The 23,798-nt window shown below is 40.2% G+C and overlaps 1 protein-coding gene and 1 pseudogene across 1 annotated transcript in view; one reads left to right on the top strand and one right to left on the bottom strand.

The window, feature by feature from the left end:
* CATSPERB (catsper channel auxiliary subunit beta) overlaps nt 1-23,798 on the top strand; it is a 95,405-nt gene that overhangs the window by 13,516 nt on the left and 58,091 nt on the right. The window contains exons 5-11 of the mRNA XM_036097514.2: nt 5,523-5,618; nt 9,222-9,371; nt 15,785-15,880; nt 16,017-16,135; nt 16,993-17,025; nt 23,407-23,473; nt 23,746-23,792. Coding sequence (XP_035953407.2) covers nt 5,523-5,618; nt 9,222-9,371; nt 15,785-15,880; nt 16,017-16,135; nt 16,993-17,025; nt 23,407-23,473; nt 23,746-23,792 — 608 coding nt within the window. The remainder of the gene's footprint in view (nt 1-5,522; nt 5,619-9,221; nt 9,372-15,784; nt 15,881-16,016; nt 16,136-16,992; nt 17,026-23,406; nt 23,474-23,745; nt 23,793-23,798) is intronic.
* LOC118539145 (pyruvate dehydrogenase (acetyl-transferring) kinase isozyme 3, mitochondrial pseudogene) lies at nt 3,700-4,892 on the bottom strand (annotated as a pseudogene).

The following is a 23,798-nucleotide window of genomic DNA, read 5'->3' as shown; positions in this document are numbered from 1 at the left end:
TAACATCCAGGAGTTCTTATGGAGCCTCAGATGCTTTAGAATCTTCATCACCCTGGGGAATGTCTTCACGATGCCCTGTAGGATCAAGCTGTTTGGCTCTTGAGCCCCAGGTGTGGAACTAGGAACACACCTGCCCAGATGCCGAGTCTCCATCCCTCCATACCTGATGACTTCAAGAGTGTTTTTGACTGGGAAACCGCTGACCTTCCCAGAAAGCCCAAGCTCATGATGGGGCAGCGGGGGGTGCAGGAGGGTGGGTGAGCAGGGCGGAGAATGTTTGGCAAGATGCACAAGGTTTCCCAGCCACATTGCTTTTCTTTTCAAAGGTATTTTCACTTTGGTCTCTGAATTGAAATGCTGTCTACTTTTAAGGAGGGCACGTATTACAATTACAATAACACACTTTGGTGTTATATGCAAACAATGAATCATGGAACAATACATCAAAAAAAATGCTGTCTACTTAAGGAGTTTCAGGAAGGCTTAAATAAGGGGCTGTGAACATGTCTAAATCATTTTATTGTATTGGAAGTCAAGCTTTCACTAGAAACCAGTTTCTGGATATTTCTTGGTTTATTTTTAATAGCCATCTTTTGGGTTCAAATTATACAGATTTTTAAAAAAGATTTTACTTATTTTAGAGGGAGGGAGGGAGAGAGAGAGAGAGCTCCGGTGTGTGTGAGCAAGGGGAGGTGGGCAGAGGGAGAAAGAGTACCAAGCAAACTCTGCACTGAGAGCAGAGCCCATCCTCTGGCAATCCCACAACCCTGAGATCACGACCTGAGCCAAAATCAAGAGTCCCTCGCTCAACCACCTCTGCCACCCAGGTGCCCCAAATTATACAGATTTTTAAAAATCATTTTCATCCAGGAATCTGGGCAGAAAGGTTGGCTTTTTAGTTTTGATTCATGCTCTTTATTGGACAGTGTTTATGAATAATGAACAAGTTCATTGTTGCTGGGTCTGACAGCACCCCTGGGACCAGCAAGGGGCCCTGTGTCCAAATCCCCCCTCCACCCTCCAGATGGGCTCTGCTTGGCAACTCAGTGCAGCTGGGGTCATCCCCAGAACTTTAAGGGTGAAAATTCCCATGGAGGAGAGACCCAGAACAGTCAGCAGGGGCAGACGAGAGTGCTATGACAAATTTCGCCTTGTCTTGAGGCCCTCTGTTAAATAAAGTAATTTCGGGAGCTATTAATGTATAATTGCTAGAATGATGGTGATATTGTGACTAACTTCTGAAAGCTGGGGTTTCTGGGTCTGCTTTTCAAGAGGGTGATTTCAAGGTTGAAAAACAATGAGCCTCATTCTAGGAAATACGGCACTTTGCACAGAAGTTTCTTTGAAAGGGAGTCCTGGTGTCATTGCCAAAATGAAATACAGGTGATCACTGCCTGGAACCATCAACAACCCCCGCCCCGCACCAAGCTGCGTGTTTGTTGTGGTTTTTGAAATCCTGACTTGCGGGTAAACCTGGTGAGAAGGAAAAGTAAGTACAGAGGCTTTTAGAACTAAGTAACCCTGAACGTAAAGCTGATTTCCCAAAAGAGAAATAGACAAGTACATAAATAGATAAATATGAGGAAGAGTCCCTCCTATGTTATGGAAAAGATTTTATAGTACCATCTTTTCATTAAATGTTTGGTGGGATTCTCCAGGCCAGTGAAAATATCTAGGCCTGGAGTTTTCTTTGTTAGAAAGCTTTTAACCACAAAATCCATTTCCTTAATAGATATGGGCATACTCATGTTTTCTATTTTTTTTCTTAAGTGTGTTTTGGCAGTTTGCATCCTTCAAGGAACTTTTCCATTTCGTTTACAGTCTTGAATTTATGACACAAGAGCTGTTTGTGATAGTCTCTTATTTTCCTTAGGGAGTCTGCAGTGATGTTCCCCATTTCATCTCTAATATATGACTTATTGGTACCATTTTTTCTTCTTTATTAGTCTGAAAAGTTCATCAATTTTATAGACCCTTTCAAAGAAGTATCTTTTGATTTCATTGATTGTGAATATTGTTTTCCTGTCCTTTATTTCATTGACCTTTACTCTCATTGTTCTACTTACTTTTGGTTTAATTTACTGCTTTTTTCCTAGTTCCTTAAATTGGGAACCTTTAGATTAGGGGTCAGCAAACTACACTTTTGGCCTGCAGCCTGTTTTTGTAAACAAAGTTTGATTGGAACACAGCCATGTTCATTAATTTCTGTGTTTCCTGTAGCTGTTTTTGTACTCTGATGGCAGAGTTAAAAGTGTTGTGACAGAGACCATACGGCCCATAAAGCCCAAAGTATTTACTACTTGACTCTGTGTAAGGCCGTTACTCTCTTTCAACCCTGGCTTCAGATAGGTTATTTATTTCTTTTATCCACTATAAATATTTTACTGCTATATATTTCTCTCTAGCACTGCTTTATCTGCATCTCATAAATTTTGATTTGGTTGTGTTTTCATTTTCTTTCAATTCAAAATATATTCTAATTCGCCATGCTACTTTCTCTTTGACCTGTGGTTATTTAGATGTTGTAAGATGTCCAGATACTTGGGGGTTTTCCAGATATCTTTGTTATCGATTTTTTTCTAGATTAATTCTGTGTTCTGAGAACCTATTTCATATGATAATTTGTTAAGATATTTCCTATGGCCTATTTGGTGAATCTTCCATGTGCACCTGAAGAAAGTATTTATTCTGCTCTTCTCACCTGGAGCGTTCTATAAATGTTGGTTAGCTCAGTTGGTTGATAGTGTTCAGCTTTTCATGATTCTTACTGATTTTTGTCAATTATTGACAGGAGAGTTGAAATATCCCACTATAGTTGTGGATTTTTAAATTTCTCTTTTCAGTTTTATCAGCCTTTGACTTTTGTATTTTGGACCTCTTGTTAAGCACATACACGTTTAGAGTTGTCACACCTTTTTAGTGAATCGATCCCTTTATCATATGCACTGGCCCCTCTTTATTCCTGATACTACCTTCATCTGAAATCTTTGTCAGAGATTGATATAGCCCACTACAGCTGTCTGTGAATTAGTGTTTGCGTGACGTGTGTTTTCTCACCCTCTTGCCTTGTTTTCCCAAAACAACCTTTGGAGCACATTAGTCCACAGAGTGGAAGCACACAAATGAATTTTGAAATAAAACCGATGCATCAGTAAATAAGATCTGACACAAAAGTACTGATGCCTCCCACTGAGAATATAATCAGATGGAGGAAGGCAGAACTTTAAATCCAAGAGTAGAGGAGGGATGCTGTAGGGAGGGGAGGACCCTGGGACCGAATTATCAAGGCAGACTCAGCTGATGTCTTTAACTTCCAGATGCCGCTGGCACTAACTGATAAGGTTTGAGACAAGCATGGCCAGGGGCCACAAAGAGCAACGGGAGGTATCTGCGCTGTCAGCAATGGGGAAGAAGTTCACAGTGCTGTAAAGATTGTGGACACTCAACTCTGTAACAACGAGGGGGGAGGTGTGAGGTCACAAGAGCTGTAAGGGGGCTCTGTGCTCTTTGGTGTCGGGCACTAATCACACGGCAGCAAGATCCGATGAAAAATGACTCCGTCACTGGTTTCATGGAGGAGCTATAGCTGTAGGAGGGACTCCATGGAGAACAACGAGCTGGTCTGAGCCAAAATAAACATCCAAGCACTGGAGTACTATGGTGCTCTTTTTCAGCCTGGGATACCATCGCCTTGGTCGCTTATCTAATGGGCAAGTCTTCTTCACCCAAAGCACCTAGGGTCTTCATAGCCAGACATCCCTGTTTCCTAGAACTCTTCATGTAGTTCTGTTAGAACTTCTGAGTTCTTGCACAGCACCTGAAGCAGGTGTAAGGGCACATCCACTACCTGACAAGGTTTGTTTGGAGCTTTGCCATTGAATTCTTCCTCTCCCAGCTCTTGAACTCTTCCAACGACCAGCTAGCCCTGTTTTGCACAGCTTCTTGGCTGCTTCCTATACATCCTTCACTCTATTAGCCACATTGCAGGTGGGATTCATATTTCCTGTGTGTTCAGGATGAGCAGGCTTAGTATTACCACCAAACAGCAGTGTGTGCTGGCTAATACACAAGTGGAAAGAGATGCAATTGATACAAAACCAATCCAGAAAATAATTGGATGTTACTGTTAATAAAGAATTAAATCCATGCTTTTCCTTATATTCGATCACTCCATGTACCATCATAGGAACCACACCATTTCTGACTTCAGTCAGAACTTGCAGAGAGTTATCCAAGACCTGTGGATCCTCAGGGCTCTTCATATTTTAAAAGTCAAAGATAGTTATGCACATACCAACTTTGAACCCGTCCCACTGAAGGCCAGTTAAGTCATATATCAGAAGATTGACTTCTTTTCTTGGGTTAGCCATCACATGGGAAGCTCCTTTTATAGAAACCTATATGATGTTTTCTCACACCATTATCTTTCCCAAAGTCCAGGAATTGCTTGATGGAAAATAGTGACAGCAAAAAACACAAATAGCACTTGATCTACCCAGGTACCAGCTGCTTTGGAACCACTGGAAGAGGCATATCCTCCCTGGATTGGTGCACAGACTCAACTAGATGCCTGGGTATACATGAAGGCCTGTGCAGCCAAGGCATTTGGGTCAGGCATGTTTTTCATGAGTGTGCCCTGATTTCAGCCTCAGCCTTGGCCCATGTCGTAAGAGCTCCCAGGCTGAGTTCACCACGCATGGCTTCTCCAGGCGCCACCCATTCTTTTACTTTTAACCCACCAATGCCTTTCTAAATATTTAAGGTGGGTTTCTTTTAGATAGCATATAGTTCAATCTTGATTTTTACATCTAATATGGAAATCTTTTAATTGGTATTTTTAGACCACTTACATTTAATGTGATTGTTGATATGGTTGCATTGAAACCTGTCATCAGGCTATTTTCTATTCCATCTCTTTCACTATCTTTCTCTTAATATTAATTATGTTTTATTCCATTTTATCTCTACTATTGGCTTATTAATTATACCTTAAATTTTTTTTTAGCGTTGGCCCTATGAGTTACACTATATATTTTAATTAATCATGGTCTACTTTAAAATAGTAGTATACCATTGCACATGAAGTGTCATCACTTGCTTTTTAAGCCACAACAGGTCTTGGAGAAAAATTATGATCTAAAATATTATCCAGGGGTGCCTGGGTGGCTCAGGTGGTTAAGTGTCCAACTCTTGATCTCAGCTTAGGTCTTGATCTCAGGGTCATGAGTTCAAGCCCCACATTGGGCTCCACACTGGGCATGGAGGCTACCTACAAAAATAAATACATACATAAATTAATTAAATATTATCTGGATTTATGCTGTGGTAGTAAGATCACTTCATAATTCTTATATTTATTTTACCATCAAAATGTCTGTAGGAAAAAAACATGGGAAACTTAAATATAAATGCAGTCAAATTGATTGGGAAATGAACAGTAATGTTGTTGGTCGTGTTTATATAGCCTTAAATTTCACCAACTTGGCATACAAAAAAATGGCTGATTTGCCTTTTGTTTTCAGATATTGCAGCTGTAGAAGAATGGTTAGTAAGGATCACTTTACAACATGGATTAAATATTTATACTACTGAAGGAACACTATTGGATAATGTTCGAGGTAAATGCCAACAGATAAAAGTAAAATGGAATCCATAATATTCTTTCAACAAACATTGTAATCTACTATATGCCAGACTCTGTGCTAAGTCCTAAAGAGAGAGAGAGAGTGAGATGAACATTATCCTCCAGGAATGACAAAGAATTAAATACACGTGGTTAATTGTTAATGGAGATCTGCAAAGAGTGCTACAGAAATATGAAAATATATCTTTTTCTATACCCATATTGGGGTCATGATAAACAATGGCTTTATAAAGTTAGTTTTTGCATCTTCTAGAAACATGTTATAAAAGATACTCTTCATTGCATTACAGTCTTCTTTATGATGACCATCAGCAAAAATTCTTGCTCATTCTTTATTAGAACATTTACATTTTTTCCATGAAAAATTGGTTGTTTTAAGGTTATGAACACTGAGTGATATAATTGTCTAGGCTTCTCTTTTCCAGTTGTCTGATTTATAGTCTGATTTTTGGATCATCTGTAGCAATATAATATAAAATTTTTTAAAAGTCCTCATTCCCAGACCTTGTATTTATCTTTACTTTCCTCACCTTCCTTTTTTTAAAAAAAAGTTTTTATTTAAATTCCAGTTAGTTAACATATGATGTAATATAAGTTTCAGGTCCTTTTTACTTTTATTCTTTTACTCCCACTTTGATTTGGTGCTATGTAGAATGCAGAGTAAAAATCAAAAATATTACATTTTATGGAAAGAATTTCCTGGGTAGCTTTAAGAAGAGTAATAATGTCTCCACCCAACCATGTGCCAATTAAAATCAGACCTCTACAAGCGGAGCTGGGCATCTGTAATTAAAAAGGAAAAAAAATCCCCACAGGTGATTCTGATGTGCAGGGGATTAACTGCCCTAGAGAAAAGGTTGCACGTGTGCCAGGAGACAACTGACAATCTATTTAATGCAGTATTATTTGTAATAGGAGAAATGAGAAATAACATAAATGTCCATCAGTAGGGGAAAAGACAAATACCTGTAGTGTATCTGTTAAAACGAAGGAAATAGACCCACATATATTATCAGGAACAGAAATCAAAGCATTGAAAGAAAAATCAAGTTTCAGAATACAATAGGGGAACATTTTCTTAAAATTCAGAAAACACATAAAGCAATGCTATATACTGTTCATGAGTACATATATATTGTAGTAAAAATATAAAAATGTGGATTAGAAATAGATGCAGCAATTTCATGATAATGGTTGCATTTGGGGAGGATTTGGGAATGGGGCCATGAAGGGGACAGAGATAATTTCAGTCATATCTATATTGTTTTATTTCTTTAACCAAAATTAAAATATCTGCAACAAAAATGACAAAATATTGTGCTTTCTTGTTTTGTCATAGTGTCCAAATTTTAAAAAAAATAGTCATTTATTCAATAGCAATTGCAAGCTTTTTGAGACTGATATTTTGAAGTTCTGTGCTAGCTACGTTTAAGGACTAAAATAACAACTTATAATTATTTCAGTTTTTTAAAAAAAATTTGAAGTGTGAGTCATTTACACATTGAAATGTACCCAGAATATTATATACTGCATCAAAATTTTAGTGTACACTTATTTAGAATGAATGGAGGTGCTGTGGCAGCAAAGAGCTTCTCAAGTTAGTTGTTGTTAAAGGTTCCAGATGCAGAAATGAGATTCATCTGTTTGAGCAACTGCAAGGAGGCCAGTGATGTGGAAGCATAGTAAATGACAGAGTGGCTTGGAATCAGTGTGGAGAAGCTGGCAGGGAGCATGGCAAGAAGTGCGGGGTTTATTTTAATTATAATGAAAAGCTGTTCTAGTGTTTTAAGCAGGAGAGGCAAATTCAGATTTATGCTTCCTAAATGGATCATTTCGGACGCTGTGCAGAGAATGGACCCTTGGAGAAGGATGGCAAGAATGGGGGGGAGGGGAGATTGGTTAGCAGTTGTTGCCCTGGTCCACTCGGGAGGTGGTCCAGAGGATGTGGGCTGGGGGATTAGTGGTGGAGATGGTGAGGAGTAAGAGTCTTCAGAATACGTTTTGGAAGTAGAGCTGGTAGGGCTTCCTGGCGGATTGGGGGTGAAGGAGACAGAGGTATCAGGATGAATCCTAGATTTCTTACTGAGCAATCAAGTGGATGATGGTCTCATTTCCTGAAATGCTGAAGACACTGGGGAGAAAGCATTGAGAAGTGGCAATTAAGGGTTAAAGTTAGGGTTATAGTAGGAACTCTTTATTCACTACTAACTCAAAAGAGATGTTTAAAAATATCACCCTACTTCCTAATCTCCAATCCATGCCCTAGACCACTCCACTACAACGTTTCCTAATCACAGGCACTCGTCCCCTTTCATATGGGTCACTTTTCTGTCTCCTTCTTGGCTTCTCAGTAATAGTCCAGACTTTTAATCACTCCCTCATTCTAAAGCATTTAAAATACAGTATCTGACTTGAAGGAGCTTGTACATAATTAAAAAGGTGTTTTCAATTCAATGCGATCATACCCTGGATACAAGGTCTAATCTCCCTGTCCTCTAAGATCTGGTTATTAATTGCCTGCATAGACATGCTACGCCCTGGGGAGTCAGCTGCCATACCCCAAATTTCTTTGAATTTCAGAGTGAATTAGTTTGGTTATAAATTGTATCTCTTTCTGTTCTAAGTTACACTGTGTCAACCCAGATGGAAACTTAGCTCCATTTCTTGCTTTCCACAAAGTGAAAAATATATTACATCAAGTTTTAGGGTTTTGTAGCAGATTTGGGGGAGATGGTGAAGATTTACATTGTAGAAATATAAACAGCTAAAGAACTGATTATTATATATTTCTTTTTAAAAGTCCTTTGACTATTTTTGAAATTCAGACAGCAGTATTTTGTCAAATTGCCCTGGCTTGCTTTTTGTACTCCCTTTCCTCATTTTTTTCAGAAGAAAAAAAATCCTCCCATTTTCTTATCATTAAAATTTAACTTCATCCAGCTCCAAACCTTTGCACGCATATCCAAGAATAGATTGCCGAGTTTAAGGGTAGAATGTGTCCCCCTCTGATTGATTTTTCCCTCGCGGAATTGGGAGGAAAAGTGAATGTGTGGCGTGGGCTTTTGAAGCAAGCAGAAGTTCTCTGAATTATAAATATCCTGTGATCCCACAATTCCATTTCTAGGGATAGGTCCTGTGACCGCTTGTACTTTCCAAAGATGGTCAAAGCAGCGTCTCCCTTCCCACATGCTTTTCTGCAGTAGTGACCATACCGAGCCCCCATCAAGGGCAGTTAGACCTCATTCCTTCTACTCTGGAAAATAAGAATCAACCTATTTCTTAACTGTTGAGGGGTGAGGTAATATACCCATTTGGGGGGATAATGGCATAGGCCCTTTATATAATACTTTTAAAACCCTTAAAGGAGGGCGCTTGTTGTGATGAGCACTGGGTGTTGTATGGAAGTGTTAAGTCACTAAATTCTACACCTGAAACTAAGATTACACTGTAGGTTAAACTAACTGGAATATAAATAAAAACTTGGGAAAACAAAACAAAAAACTCTGAAAGGAAAGCAACAACGTTCCCTTTTCAAGACTGCTGCCACAATTGAAACACCTAAATTTGATTTCTACAGAACCTATTCTTCAGTGGGATCTTGGGACTATAATGACAAAAAATGATATCACCCAAGTCTATCCACATGTGGTGGATCTCAAAGTGGCAAAGTGTCCATGCGCTAATGATGTAGCATTACTTGGCTTCATTTTGAATGCAACATATAATGGTAAGTTCACGGGCTTTACTGAAAGCTGCAGGTGGAGTTTTGTATTTTGTAGCAGTGAGTTTTCACTGGCAGAGCAAGTTAGATGCATAAACATAAGGGAGTGAAACCGTTTCCTAAAAATACCTGTGACTTTACTCTTTGTCACTTCCCCTTGTCTACCTGCAGGTGCGACTTTTGGCCATGTTCATAGTGACTGTAGTGTCTCTCCTAATTTCACGTATCCCCTGCCACCTCTTAATATGCTATTTCCTCTCCAAGATTATTCACTGCATTTCTAATCCATCTGCTGTTCCTGCCATGTGTAAATAAGTATCATGTTCTATGGCACCATGACATTATTTTATTTATTATGTATGTGTTTTTAGATTACTACCATAGTATTTAATAGCATCTTTATGCATTTCAACTACTAATGTATTATTGTAGTTGCTTTTCCTAGGTCATTGGTGACCTTCAAGTCCCTAACCCAATGAATGAAAAGGGAAATAAAAGAACTAAAAGATAAGAAACAAAATTTCATTACTCACAGATAATATGTGCATCCAAAAATCTGAAAGAACCAGTAGCCAAGCTATCAGAACAAATATGGAGTGCTATAAAATTGAGGAATGAAATAACATCTAAAAACCACTCCACCAAAGACTAAAGATTATAATTTTTAAAGATCCTACTCAGAAAGTAACAAACCCCAAAAGGTACCTAGGAATAAACAAAGAAACAAAAGAGTTGTAAGGCCTGTTGGACAGAAATTATAAAACTTGAACGAAAGTCATAAAAATACTAAAATAAATAAGATATTTATGTGCATGAACGGGAACTTCTACTATTGTGAAGACGTTAATTCTCTCCAGATTTATCAGTCAGTTCAATACAATTCCAAGAAAAACTACAGCAGTATTTTTTAGTGTGTCTGGAAATTGACAAGCCAATCCCCAAATTCATATGGGAGACTGAAACAATGCGAATAGCATAATTTTAAAGAAGAACAAAAACTTGCCCTCCCATGACTTATAAAATAACAGATTCAGACAGTGTGTTTGGTATAGGCATAAACAAATGGCCTTGCCCCAAATGTCTTTGAATTCCTAATGGCTCAGTTGTTTTGTGTTCTCTAGTTTTGAGAGCCTGCTTTTGCTGAACTGGTTTAGTTGGAAATTGTGTCTCGTCCCCCTCTGTCAGCCAGATGGAAACTCAGCTCCTTTTCTAACTTTGTTTCGTGGATGCCAGGCTAGGACCCCCTCCTTCTCTCTCTCCAAACCTGCCTGCCTGCCCTGAGCCACAGGAGAGGAGACTTCCTCAACGCTCTTGTTCCAACCTGCCACGCAGTGGAGAGTCACGGGAGAGAAGGGGCAGCCTCCACTCCTTGGGATCTCACTCAACCTCTTGAGAAAAGAAATAGCTTTAGCAACTCCGCCCGCCCCACTGCCAGCTGCCTTCCACTCTACTGAAGCAAAAAAGCAGTTCCCATAGGATCGAGCTGCCACTGTCTAAACTTGCAGTTCCTTTGTGAGGCCCTTGTCTGTCCCCACCCCACCCACCCACCTCCCCCATCCCACGCACCCAGCCCCTGGCCCCCATACCACATGAGGTTAATGGTGGGAACAGGTCTCTGGGAGCCCCTGGGTTCCAGTCTGGACTTGCTACCCACCTACCTCCTCCGTGATGCTCCCAGCACATCTGCCCTGCCTCTCATCCCAGTTTTGTCTGTCACTCTCAGAAACCTAAGCTTCCTGGGTCACTTATGGTTCGTATCCCACACACTGTTCTGGACTTCCTTGAGTTTGACCCAAGCTTTTGTCCATCCACCCAGATCCAGTCATTGGCATTTGTGGTCTGTCAGCAGCAATCTCCCCCGTACTGCTCATCTTTTCTCTGAATGGCCCCCCCTTCCCTTTGCTGCCCTAGAGAGTCAGCTGGCTGGTCCCAGTAACATCCTTTTTCACGCGCCTCCCCATGTCTCACGCCCAGGGGTGGGGTCATCGTCCTTGCTCCTTGGGGCTACTTCTCAGTATCTACTCTGTCTTCCCTGCAAAACGCCCAGCTGCTTGAACTCAGACTACCTCCCTGTAACTCCTGGCTGCTAGCGTATGCTGACCTCCCTGGTACTCACACTCCCTCATGGATCACTTCAGCCTCTGGACCCCTGCCTTTATCTCCACGCTATTTTTGTCACTATTTTCAGTGACTTCACCATCCCATGCAATACTCAGCTTCGAGGCCTCCTCTTCTCCAGTGATCTTCCCCCATCTTCTATGGCCACATTCTGGACCTCACCGTCTCCAATAATATTATCTGCAGAATCTCTGCCATGAGCATCTCACACCGTCCACGACCTCCCCATTCAGTCAGTCTCTCCTAGTGCTCTTACTCCAGCACTGCTTTGATTTCACTGAGACTTTCTCCACTTCTCAACACCCTTAATTTTCTCTCTACCCCCCATATAGGTTGCATAGCCCACCCTTACCGATACTTCGGTAACTCCCCTGTTCTACTCTATCTTGCATCCTCGTGCAGACCCAACTCTGGGTAAAACCACCTCTACTCCTGCACTGGAAGGGCCAAATGTTGCCAGAGAAAACACTGCACACCATTCTCACTTTCACATCCCACTGACTGGTCTCACTGTCAATTCATAATCACACATCTCAAGTGGGCACTCATCACCACCCAGAAATCCTGTCTCTTTTTGCTGGTAAGTTTGTTTTCCAACTGCAAAATGACCTTATCTCAGACCTCTTCCCACTCCTCCAACCCTCTGCATCGCCTTCTTCCCCTTTCAGCTCTCAGCTATGACTTTATCTCATAGTTCATGTAGAGAACCATGATGGATCACAAGGAACTCCTTCATTGTTACACCTGCAAACCTGCCAGTCTACTTGCATTCATACTTGCACACTTTGCCTTCTCGCCTGTTGCATCATGAGAAGTGTCTGCATCTGTCAGAGCCACCCCCAATCCTTGTTCTTCTGGATCCTCCCTGCAACCATCCAAGGCACCTCGTGCCTGCATCTCTGCTGTAAATGTCACCTTTCCTTCTGCATCACCTGCTCTCCCTCCTCACTGGATTGGGTTCATTAGCATACGAACAAACCCTAATATCTCCCATCCTAAGCATTTCTCTGTTCTCCTTCAAAGCAAAATTTACACAAAGAACTTTTTGTAGATGGTACTACATTTTCCACCTTCCCACTCTGTCTTCATTCCACTACAGACCAGTGTTTGGTTCTTGTCGCTCTTCTGAAACGTTTCTTCCCAAGATCACCCATGATCTCCATATGGTCAGTTCCAGCAGCCAATTCTTTTTTTTTTTTTTTTTTAAGATTTATTTATTTATTTATTTTAGAGAAAGAGAGAGTGCATGCACGAGCTGGGGGAGGGGCAGAGAAAGAAGGAGAAGGAGGAAGCCGACTCCTCACTGAGCGGAACCTGCCCACAGGGATCCATCTCACCACCCTGAGATCATGACGTGAGCCAAAATCAAGAGTCGGACGCTTAACAGACTGAGACCCCCAGGCACCCCCAGCAGCCAATTCTTTATCCTCATTCTACTTTCTTTCCCAGCAGCAGTTGATACAATTGACCACTCTCTCCTCAAAATACTTTATTCTCTTGGCTTGCTCCATACCATCTTTGGTTTTATCCTACCACACCAGTCATTCCTTGGTTTTCTAGATGGGCTTCTCGTTGGTGTGATCCCTCAAGTGTTGTTGAACTCCAGACTTTGTCCTAGGCTCTCCTTCCTTAGGGAACCACTTCTCTCTCTGAGAAACTTAACCTAGTCCTTGGGTAGAATTGCCGTCTCCAGGCCCGTGATTCCTAAATCTCTATTGCTGGTGCTGACTGCTCCTTGGAGACCAAACGCCTCTATTCAGTTGTCTATTTTACTGAGATGCTTAATGAGCATCTCAAATACAGTAAGTCTGATCCAGAACTCTTTTTTTTTTTTTTTTAAAGATTTTATTTATTTATTTGAGAGAGAGAGCACAAGAGGGGGGAGCAGGAGAGGGAGAAGCAGACTCCCTGCTGAGCAGGGAGCCCAATGCGGGACTCGATCCCGGGACTCCAGGATCATGACCTGAGCCGAAGGCAGTCGCTTAACCAACTGAGCCACCCAGGCGCCCCTGATCCAGAACTCTTGATTCATCTTCCTCTGAAATCTGTTCCTCTCCAGTATTCCTCATCCCAGTTCATATCCAGTTACTCAAAATTAAAATCTAAAACCCATTCCTGACCACTCTTACTCTCACGACATTCCAGGGCAGTGCTGTACCCAGTGTATATCCCAAGCGTGACCACTTCTCCCCTCTACTGAAATCTTAAATCAACATTGGTTTTCCACGAGACTAATTCATAACTTCTTTTTTTAATTTTATTTTATTATGTCATCATTAGTTTTTGATGTAGTGATCCATGATTCATTGTTTGCGTATAACACCCAGTGCTCCATGCAGAACGTGCCCTCTTTAATACCCATCACCAGGCTAACCCATCCCCCTACCCCCCTCCCCTCTAGAACCCTCAGTTTGTTTCTCAGAGTCCACAGTCTCTCATGGTTCGTCTCCCCCTCTGATTCCCCCCCTTCATTTTTCCCCTCCTACTATCTTTTTTTTTTTTTTTTTTACATATAATATTTGTTTCAGGGGTACAGATCTGTGATTCATCAGTCTTACGCAATTCACAGCGCTCACCATAGCACATACCCGCCCCGGTGTCCATCACCCAGCCACCCGATTCCTCCCACCCCCCACCACTCCAGCTTAAATGGTCTCCCTATTTCTATTCTTGCCACAGTACAGCCCACCTTCCATACAGCCACCAGGGTGATCTTCTTAAATATAAACCAAATCACTTCCCGGCATCAAACACCCAGTGACTTCCCTTTGGCCATTAGAATAAAATCCAAACTCTTCACAATGGTCTACATCAGCTTCTGTAAGCCTGGGGTGCAGTTGTGGTCAATTGTTATACAGAGTGGCTTGGAACTTAATTTGAGTCTAAAAGTATTAACCAGAATAAGGCATTTATTGCACTGCTTACTTCTCAATTAAATATTTCTAAACTTTGCAGGGGTCTGGTCATGTGATATCACACGGGACACCGGTAGTCATCCCTACTTAGAATATAGGATAGTGTTATCTGTGGAACAGACTTAGTGCTTAGAAAGACAATGCTTGTCATTAACTTTCCTCTTCCTGGAAAAAGTGAGTGATAACAACACTTCCTGCTACATCTTTCCCTACACAGAAAACAGCTGAGAGTGAAAATACACACTTCATGATATGAGCGGTCCTACATTCATCTTTTTGAAACAGAGTATATGCATTAGATTATCAACCGTTTGTAGGTTCCCCCACTGCCCTCAATACTTATGCCTATGACTTCAGGTTAATATTCTGTATTTAAAACGAAAGACTCTCAACCTTCCTAGCCATGGCCAAAGAAAGGCGAGATCAAGGTATATGCAGTGTGTTCCATCTTCTTCTTTTACTAGGCTCTCAGGAGGCATTAGTAAATATTTTTTCTGTTTTTTAAATCACAAATATTAAAGTAAATCAAACATAGGTTCTTCCTCTTGGAATTTTAATTTTTTTCTTGAAGTTTTTAAAGTATTGACTAAGATTGTATTTCTGAAATAGGAATGTATTTATGCTTACAAAAATACCGTCAGAAAAGAAAAAAACTCTTCCTCTACTCTCTTATGTTCAGTGAATGAGGTGTGTGAATTAACAAAGGCCGATTAGCAAGAAAAAAGGCATACAATTTTTATTAATATTTACATTCACAGGAGTTAACTGAATAGAAGTGAAACTTGAGTGGTTAAACTTGGGGGCATAGATACCATTTAAGAAAAGAAATAAGTTTGGGCTTCACGGGATGATAAATTATGGGGAAGTGACTAGGAAATATGTGGGGGGACTAATGAAAGAAAAGAGCTATTCTAGTAAAGTCTGTTTATGCAAACTTGTCTCAGCGCTGACTCCCCTCCCATCTCTGGTGCTCTTCTCTTCCTGGTACAGGGGTGGGGAGGCATGTTTCCCAAAGGGAAAATTATGCTCTGCTTTTAGGCAGGTAAGGAGAGGGCAGAGAACTCTTCCTGAGTCTGTTGATTCTCAGTTGCCTTCAGCTCAAAGTAATCCTTAAGCCAGAGTGGCATATTTTGGGGTGGCATATTCGGATCCCCTTCGATATAAAACAAAATCCTTAAAATTTAAATCAGTTGGTTGGCTAAACTCCTACGTTAACCTGAAGTCACTTGATCTTTCCATTGCTTGGGAAGTGAGATCCCATCTGAGGGGAGGGGAGTTGAGGTGGGGCAGATGAGCGGTCTGGCCCCAGAAGACTGAGCACCATAGGAGTTGGTTACTCGCTTTGTAAAGTTATCTAGACTTAACCTTCCTTTTTTCTCATGTTAGGTATTTACATAGGCCTCAGCTTTTCTGGATTTTGGGATTATAATGATACCATGTGGTATAACCTGACAGATACGATCTATTCCCAAGTTGGAGAAGGTAATTCCTCTAACTGTGCCTTCTTCAGTATCCCGTGTATATCAGCACTTGATCAGTATTGATGAAATGTCTTTGCTTTGCTGGGGATCTCACCTTTTCCTTACTTTTTAACCCCTGGTATGATTTCTTCCCTTAGAACACACAGAGCTTTCAGTGGTGGATATGGTTTTAACAAATCACTTTTTAGTTATCCTCACCTCTCTGGGTCTCTTTGTAAGTGGAGATCTCCGTTATCCGTCATCCTCTGTCTTAACGGTACGTGAATTGCTGTTAAATATCTTCTGTAACATAAAGTGGAGATTCTTGATACTTGAGCTGTGTGTGGTATATCTTAGAATTTAAATGCTTTTTCCATTTAAAAAATGGAAGTGACTTTTTCCCTTGCCTTCTAGTGTTGAATATATCCTTTGAAATGGTGCTGGTTTTATTGCTATAAAAATTTATAGTAAGTTTTAAATATGTACATGTAAAAGATTATCTATTTTATAGTTACATATGTTCCCAAAATACCTTGTGGTAACTTATAAAGCTAAATATAGTATTACAAATTAACATAAATTAAAAAGTTAGTTTTGGGATTGAGAGAAGGGGAATATACATTTTGGTGAGGATATATAATATGCATACCACGAATTTCTTTTTTTTTTTTTTTTAAAGATTTATTTATTTATTTTAGAAAGAGAAGGGGGAGGGGTAGAGGGAGAGGGAGAGAGAGAATCTCAAACAGACTCCCCACTGAGCACAGAGCCTGACAAGGTCTTGATCCCACAACCCTGAGATCATGACCTGAGCTGAAACCAAGAGTCAGACGCTCAACTGACTGAGCCACCCAGGTGCCTTTCATTACATGATTTTTAAAAAAATCTTAGATCCTTTCTGAAATTAAGTTCAAGTACAAATAAATTAATAAAATAGTGAAACAAAGCAAAGACCAAAGATGAAATCCCCAGAATATTATATAAACTATGTTAGAGGCTGGTTTTAGTGTGTGATGCTCCAAACTGCTGGGATACAAAAAGCCTCATTTCCTTTAGTATAATTCAAATTGCTATGTTTTGTTATGACTTCTGATATGCAAGCCAAAATTAAAGTGTTTTCTTTTTTTCTTGTAGTTTACAAGGGCAGACTTTTGTGGTTTCGAAAGGGTAAGAAGCTTTAAATTCCCAAGGGTTGGTTAGAAGATAGGTGTTTCCTCGATGACCTAAGAGATGAGGTGCAAGACAAGAATCCACAACATAGATCATTCCTGTTACTATGATCTGATTTACAGTTTGAACTTAAACATGTTTCCAGCAAACATTAAGCAATGATCTCCCCTTCTGTTTCAAAGGAAGAAGTGCCTCTCCTTGTTCAGAGGCCGCCCCCACCCCTTCTTTGTATGTTCTGTCCGGATTGTTGTGGTTGTTGAGGTGTATTCTGCACAATGGCATCCAGCTAGAAAGAGAGTGGAGGCTGAAATTTGGCTAACACTTCTCTCCCCAGTCCACCTACTCCCATGTGGGTCTGTGCCTATGGAGAAAGGATAGCCGTAGCTCTGCTTCTGGCCTTTGGGGGAGGGGGGGAGGATTGTTCCATCAGTTTGTTTTCTTTCCTCCCTATTACAAAGTCAAGTTTTGTGATTCAACTAGGTCATTCCCATCAACACATAAGCATGCTTCAATTTGTAAACCACAACAAAATTATGACTTTTCCTAGCCTTTTGCCATGCCTTCCCCCGTCCATCCTCATACAGTCCCCTTGGCACACACCCAGGTGGGCACACAAATGCTCACTCACACCATCTAGAAAGAAGGAGCACTTATGTCTTAGGACGCAAATGGGATCAACTTCTTGCCATACTAATTGCAGGAAATGTGAAGCAGAGAACCAGGGAGGCCAGACAGTCAAAACTGATGGACATTAGAAAGAACAGGGGGAAGCACCTGTCAAAATAGAACCCCAAACCTAGCTCAACTCTATCATTCAAGAATGAGGGTGAAGAAAAGAAATTTGCACAGATAAGACATTAGGAGAGCTTACCACCCAGAGATCCCCATGAAGGAGTGGGATGCCAGAAACAGTGACAGAGCTAGAATGTGAGCTCTCAGCTCGAACAGAGGCAGGCACCTGGTCCGTGATCTCCACTCTGGGATCTGTGTCTAGGATGGTGCCTGGCACAAGGTAGGCACTTACTAAATATTTGTTCAAAGAATGGAGTTGGTATAAAAAGCAACAGTTACAAATTTTGTGTTTCGTACTTGAGTGGAACCAAAACTCCAGATAATACAAGGAGGAATGGAGATAATTTTCAGTGAATCACCAACCCATTTTAAGATCCTTGTTTGGTAGGAGAATCAATATGCAGAATAATTTTGGAATTTGACAGAAAAATGTATAGTTCCACACAAATGATAAAGTTTAAAGGATAATTACCGTAAAAGAAAAAGAAATGTAACCTAAAGCTTCCAACCCACCAGAGGAAGGAAAAGAGGATTAAAGAATAATCCATCGGTTCCTACAAAAAGCAAGAAAGGAAAACAGATGCAAAGATAAAAGAATGGAAAACCAACTATAAAGTAAGATGTCAGAAATCAATCCAAATATATCGGCTAAAACTAAATCACACAAAAAGTGATAAGATAAAGGACAAAGGAGACTATAACCTGAGCTTTGTTCCTTACCCCTCAGCTCCCACTAACTTCCATTTCCTGTCCACCTGTCTGTTAAGGGTGTTGGGGATGCCGGACAGGTGGACTCCACTCGAAGCCCAAGCTTTGAAGAACCCTACTGAGGAAACCTGGCACGTCTTTCCTCTCATGGGTCATGTGAGAACAAGGCATTTGGCTACATAGACATGTAGGTGGAGGACTAGAAGGTGGGGGCTCCTGGAGAGAGCTTGGCTTGCAGAGCTCTGGGAACCCCACAGGGAAAGTGTCTGTCAACCTTGAGAGAGGGGCTGGTCTCCTGGAGAGAAGCCCAGTGGGCAGGCTCTATTCTCCCTGCATCTGAGGTGAACAAGTTGAAGGAGACCAAAGCAAGGAAACCTCTTTCTGGTTCTGAGGTGAGGTGGGAATGGCAGCCCAGAGGTGGAGAGACCTCTTGGCCTTCTGTCACTCCGATATCACTACATTCTGAGGTGTTCCTCAAACCAGACCTGAGCACTCCCTTGAAAACACATCTAAGCCAGCCCAGCATCCTGAGAGCATAAGATCATTAGAATCAGAACATACACCGGAGTTGCTGATGGAGAAGACAACAACTGAACAAGAACAGCAGAACCTAATCAATCAACTTCTTTAACAATGATCCAGTGAACACCTCTTATGTGGTTCCTGTTACTGGGCACTGAGATATTAGCAAGAAAAAAAAGACCACTAATATTTATTAGCTTAGGGTTTCAAGTGCCACATAAAAATACTTTCTGGGACTAAATACCACAAATTGCGATGAAAAATGGAATAAATTGAAGGATAGAATAACCACTGTTTAAATGCAAATAAATGGCAGAGAAGATGAAGAGGAAGAAACTTCTCAGACTATCTAGGAAAGATGAGTAAAAATCACTGGGGCAAAGATAAGTCTTTGAGGATAATCCAGGTCTAGAGGTGAGAGAATTTTTGGAAGGAATAAAAAAGGAACAGATAGACAATAATAACACAAATAATAGAAAAAGATTACACTGAAATTAAAGATCCAAGACTATCTATTGAAAAGGCCCACTAAATCCTGGAAAAATTGATAAAGATGTATGCATAGGCATATCCTAATAATATTTCTGAATTTGAGGAGAAGGGGAAAATATTACAAGTTTCCAAACAGAAAAAACAAAGGCAAATATATGTCACTGGTATTAGATTTCACTTACACAAAAGAAGCTGGAAAATAGTAAAACCCACATCTACAGACTATCAAGACAAAGGGACCAAGGTCCAAAAATCCTATTACCAGCCAAGAGATTATTCATCTTTAAGACTGAGAAAGAATTCGGAGAATACATCACCCAGTTGTCCCAGCTAAGGAAAATACTCAAGACAGAACTTGAACAAAATAAACCAATGAGCACAGATATTGGGGAGATAAAGAGATGAGCCAACAGTGATGAGCAATGGTTTCTCTCATTTTATCTAATATCTATGTTTTCTGTCTATATAGATCAAAGTGGAGTGCTAGATGAAGATCTTGAAACAGAGAGAACATGTTGTAAGGGAAATTAGAATTTTCAACATCTAAAGATTATTATTTTCAAATAGTAATACATTCCCCATAGTTAAAAACCAAAAAGGTTGTATAAAGATCTACATTGAGAAGTCTCACTTGCTCCTGTGTATATATTCACCCTGCTTCTCCCCGTCCCCTCCATCTTTTATCTTCTCAGTGATTTTTAAATGTAAATTTAAATAATTACGAATATAAAATGTCCTCTCTTACACTAATATTCTAAATATATACATACCTGTTGTTTTCACTTAGCAACATATTGGGGGGGAAATTCCATATTAGTACATAAAGAATGGCCTTTTTCCCCCTTCTTTCTTTATAGCTGTAAGTATTCCATTTTGTGGACTTCCTAGAGTTGACTTAACCTGTTCCATGTTGATGGATAGTTGGGTAGTTTTGTAATCTTTTGCTATTACAAACAATGTTGCCATTAATAATTTTGTACGTGGCAGGTTTGTAGTCCAAGTATATGGGTATAATACATTTCTAGAACTTGGACTGGCAGATCAATTAATAAATACTTAGACAATGAATAAATATGCAAATTACCCTTCATAGAGGTTTTTACTATTTGCAAGGATATTGTAATAAATCTTCTTGAACTAAAATATATCAGCAAAACTCAGGGGTTTTTGGTAGTGATGAGACGGGGGAAGAACAAGTATTCCAAAATAGCAAAGTAGTGTGGCAGGGCAGGAAAGGGAACAAGTTAACTTTTTCTTAAAAGCATAGGGATTTATCTTTAGATAAGAACTTCTTTATAATGATTGAAGGAAAGATGGTAGGAATGGAATATATGTGGCTATTTGGGCAGGAAGTTGAAGGAGTTAATACTTGATTTATTCATTCACTTATTCATTCAACAAATATCAGCTGAACACTTGCTATACCCCATGCCTGTTTCAACAAGGGAGATTCTATCTGTGGAACGAGATAGATGAAGTCCTCTAGTCTCCTGTGGCCTACGACTCTATTGAAGGAGGTAGACTTCAAACAAGTTCATAAACAAATGCATAATGTGTCTGCAGATTGTAATTTGGGCTTGTTGACATGAGAGCAGGGAAGAGAAATAGGGAGTGAAGAAGAGATAATACAGTATTTTAAACAGGGTGATTCTAGCAGGCCTTCCGAGGAGGTGAAGTTTAAACAGAAACTCAAATGACCTCAAGGAATGGTTTTAACAAAGCATGTTCAGAAAGAGGTAATAAGAAGTGCGAAGGCCCCAAATTGGGAACTTGTCATGAGGCGAAGTCTGTTAGTGCCCCCAATCTGTTCCATGGACATAGCAGGGACTTGAGGTCAGTTCTTTAAGGATACAATTCAGACTCTTGTGAGACGTACAGAAGCCTTCCCAGTCAGAGCCTTCCTTACCTTCTTCAGCCTTGTCCCATCTGCTCTTACCACAAGCTATCCTCACCAGCCATAGTAAACACTCGCCTTCCGTGAGATGAACCAACACTTCCGGTACCTTGACTCCATTGTATAAGATGTTTTATCTTCTCAGCAGGCTCTCCCTCCTTCTCCTTTTGATTTCACTTGGAGAATTTCTCCTCATTCCTCAGGAATCCCTCCCCTGACCACCAGGGTGCCCTTCCTGTGCAATCTCCAAAGCTTTCAACACTACTTCCTGTCATTCACCACCCTCCTCTGTCTGAGTGGCCCACTGACCAGCCTCCTGAGAAGTGTCATGTCAAGGGCTGTCTTATCTGCCATCGTATGTGAGTAAGGTACCACGCCGCCTTGCAGATTGGGGGTCTCAGTAAATATTTGCGGAATCAGTGCATGAGTAAATGGAGACTGAGAGCCACATCTTGCACTGGCTTATTAGCCATGTCACAGTGAACTTTGAACCAGCTCTATCACCCTCTGGACCTCAGCTGCTTCATTTTAAAATGGGCATAACAATACTTACCTGTCGGGTGAAGTGATTAAGTCATATCACATAAGAACAACCTCCGCACGGTCCGTGATACAAACTTAGAAAAATAGTTGGATTCTCGCCCCTACACGGATAGTCAGAACCTTCGGAAGGCAAATGACAGAAACCAAACTAAAAGTGATTTTAGCAAAGGAGAATCTATTGGCTCATATAAGTAGGGAATTCAAGGTGGCGCTGGATCCAGCTTCCAGACAGACTGGATTTAATGCCTAATAGATGTCTGTAGGACGCTGTCTTTTCCACGTTTGGGTCTGTTTTCCTCTAAATTAGCTTCATTCTCAGTTGGTTTTCTCCAGTTGTTAGTAGGAATAGGCACTAGGGTTTGATGTCATCAGTTTAGTAGTAGAGAATGAGCTATTCTTTCCCTGGAGCTCTGGGAGGTCTGGGCCGACTCATTAACCTGACTTGGATCATGTTCTCATTCCTGACCAATCTCTGCATCCTGAGCTCATCCTTGGAATGAGGCCAACCTGGTCAGCTTAAATTATTCCCAAGGATATTCAGTGGACTTTTACCAGTTTGCTTCCAGGTAGGAAAAAAACAAGGACTCTAAAAAGAAAGAAAAGGAATAAGTCAAGGCCCAATAAAAATTCTAGATCAATTGCCTGGATATTATAATGATAATTACAGTATCCTGCAAACCTAAAGATTTACATAAGAACTCTAAAGGTTCATTTGATGTAACAGCTTAGCCTGAAGATACTGCACCATTCAAATAAATTGTCCATTCCATTTTGAAGTGCTTTTTTTGTTTGGAAGTTTTATCGAGATATAATTCACATAGCACAAAATTCACCCATTTAAAGTATGCAGTTCAATGGCCTCTGGTACAATCACAGAGTTGTATAACCATCACCACAATCTATTTTAGGACATCTATTTAAAAGACTTTTAATGCACAGATTATAAAGACTTTATTGCTGGTCTATAAAAGCTCAAGGTCTTCCTTTTGTCTCAACAATACTTTGAACACGGGACTCTTGCTATAACAAAACCATCTTCAAACTCTCACACATAATTCATATCCAACATATACAATCTATAAACATGTGACCCATCATGACTGTGGTAACTGCCTGACAGCTTCTGGTAGCTCCAGAATGACAGTCTTATATGACCGACCCCAGCATCTGTCACTAACAGAGGCCAATTCACATGACGTTTTTTTCCTTTTTATTCCTTTCATGTGTGTTGTTCAAAATGCATATCCTTGTCCCTTGCCCTCACTCTACAACCTTTTCTTTTGTTGGCATACAATTTTTCTCCCTTTATTTGCCTCCCATTCCTAAACTATCATACTTTAGAATTTTTTTATTAAGTTTTTCAATTTTATACCTTAAGTCTACCTATTCCCTAAATGATGTTTTTATTTCTCCATTTATTCGTGTAGGTTGACTATGTCAAAGGAAAATTGTGGTATAATGAAAAATGTTTTGCTAACAGAGAACACTTTGAAGGTAAATTGAGAAGAGATATAAACAGGCTTTTTTCAACATAGATGGCATATAAAGATTAAATAAAATGACATAAAATAAAAATAGGATAAAGTAGAAAGGTAGGCTTGCTTTATATAAGTCAGTGGCCTAAAACTGAGGGGAAAAATTAAGTCTGAGACAATAGGCATGCTCTGTTATAAGTGAAAAAAAAATTATATTTGCATATACTTAATTAATGATACATTTAGAAATATAGATACTGCTTGTAATTTCTGTACCTTTATGTTTTATAGTTGATTATGTTACTATCACCTTTGAGAGAAACAGGACTCTAAGTGAGGTATGG

The sequence above is a fragment of the Halichoerus grypus genome, chromosome 8, assembly GCF_964656455.1.
Source record: "Halichoerus grypus chromosome 8, mHalGry1.hap1.1, whole genome shotgun sequence".
NCBI lineage: Eukaryota > Metazoa > Chordata > Mammalia > Carnivora > Phocidae > Halichoerus > Halichoerus grypus.
The sequence above is the reverse complement of the archived record's forward strand: the minus strand, read 5'-3'. Positions and strand labels throughout refer to the sequence as shown.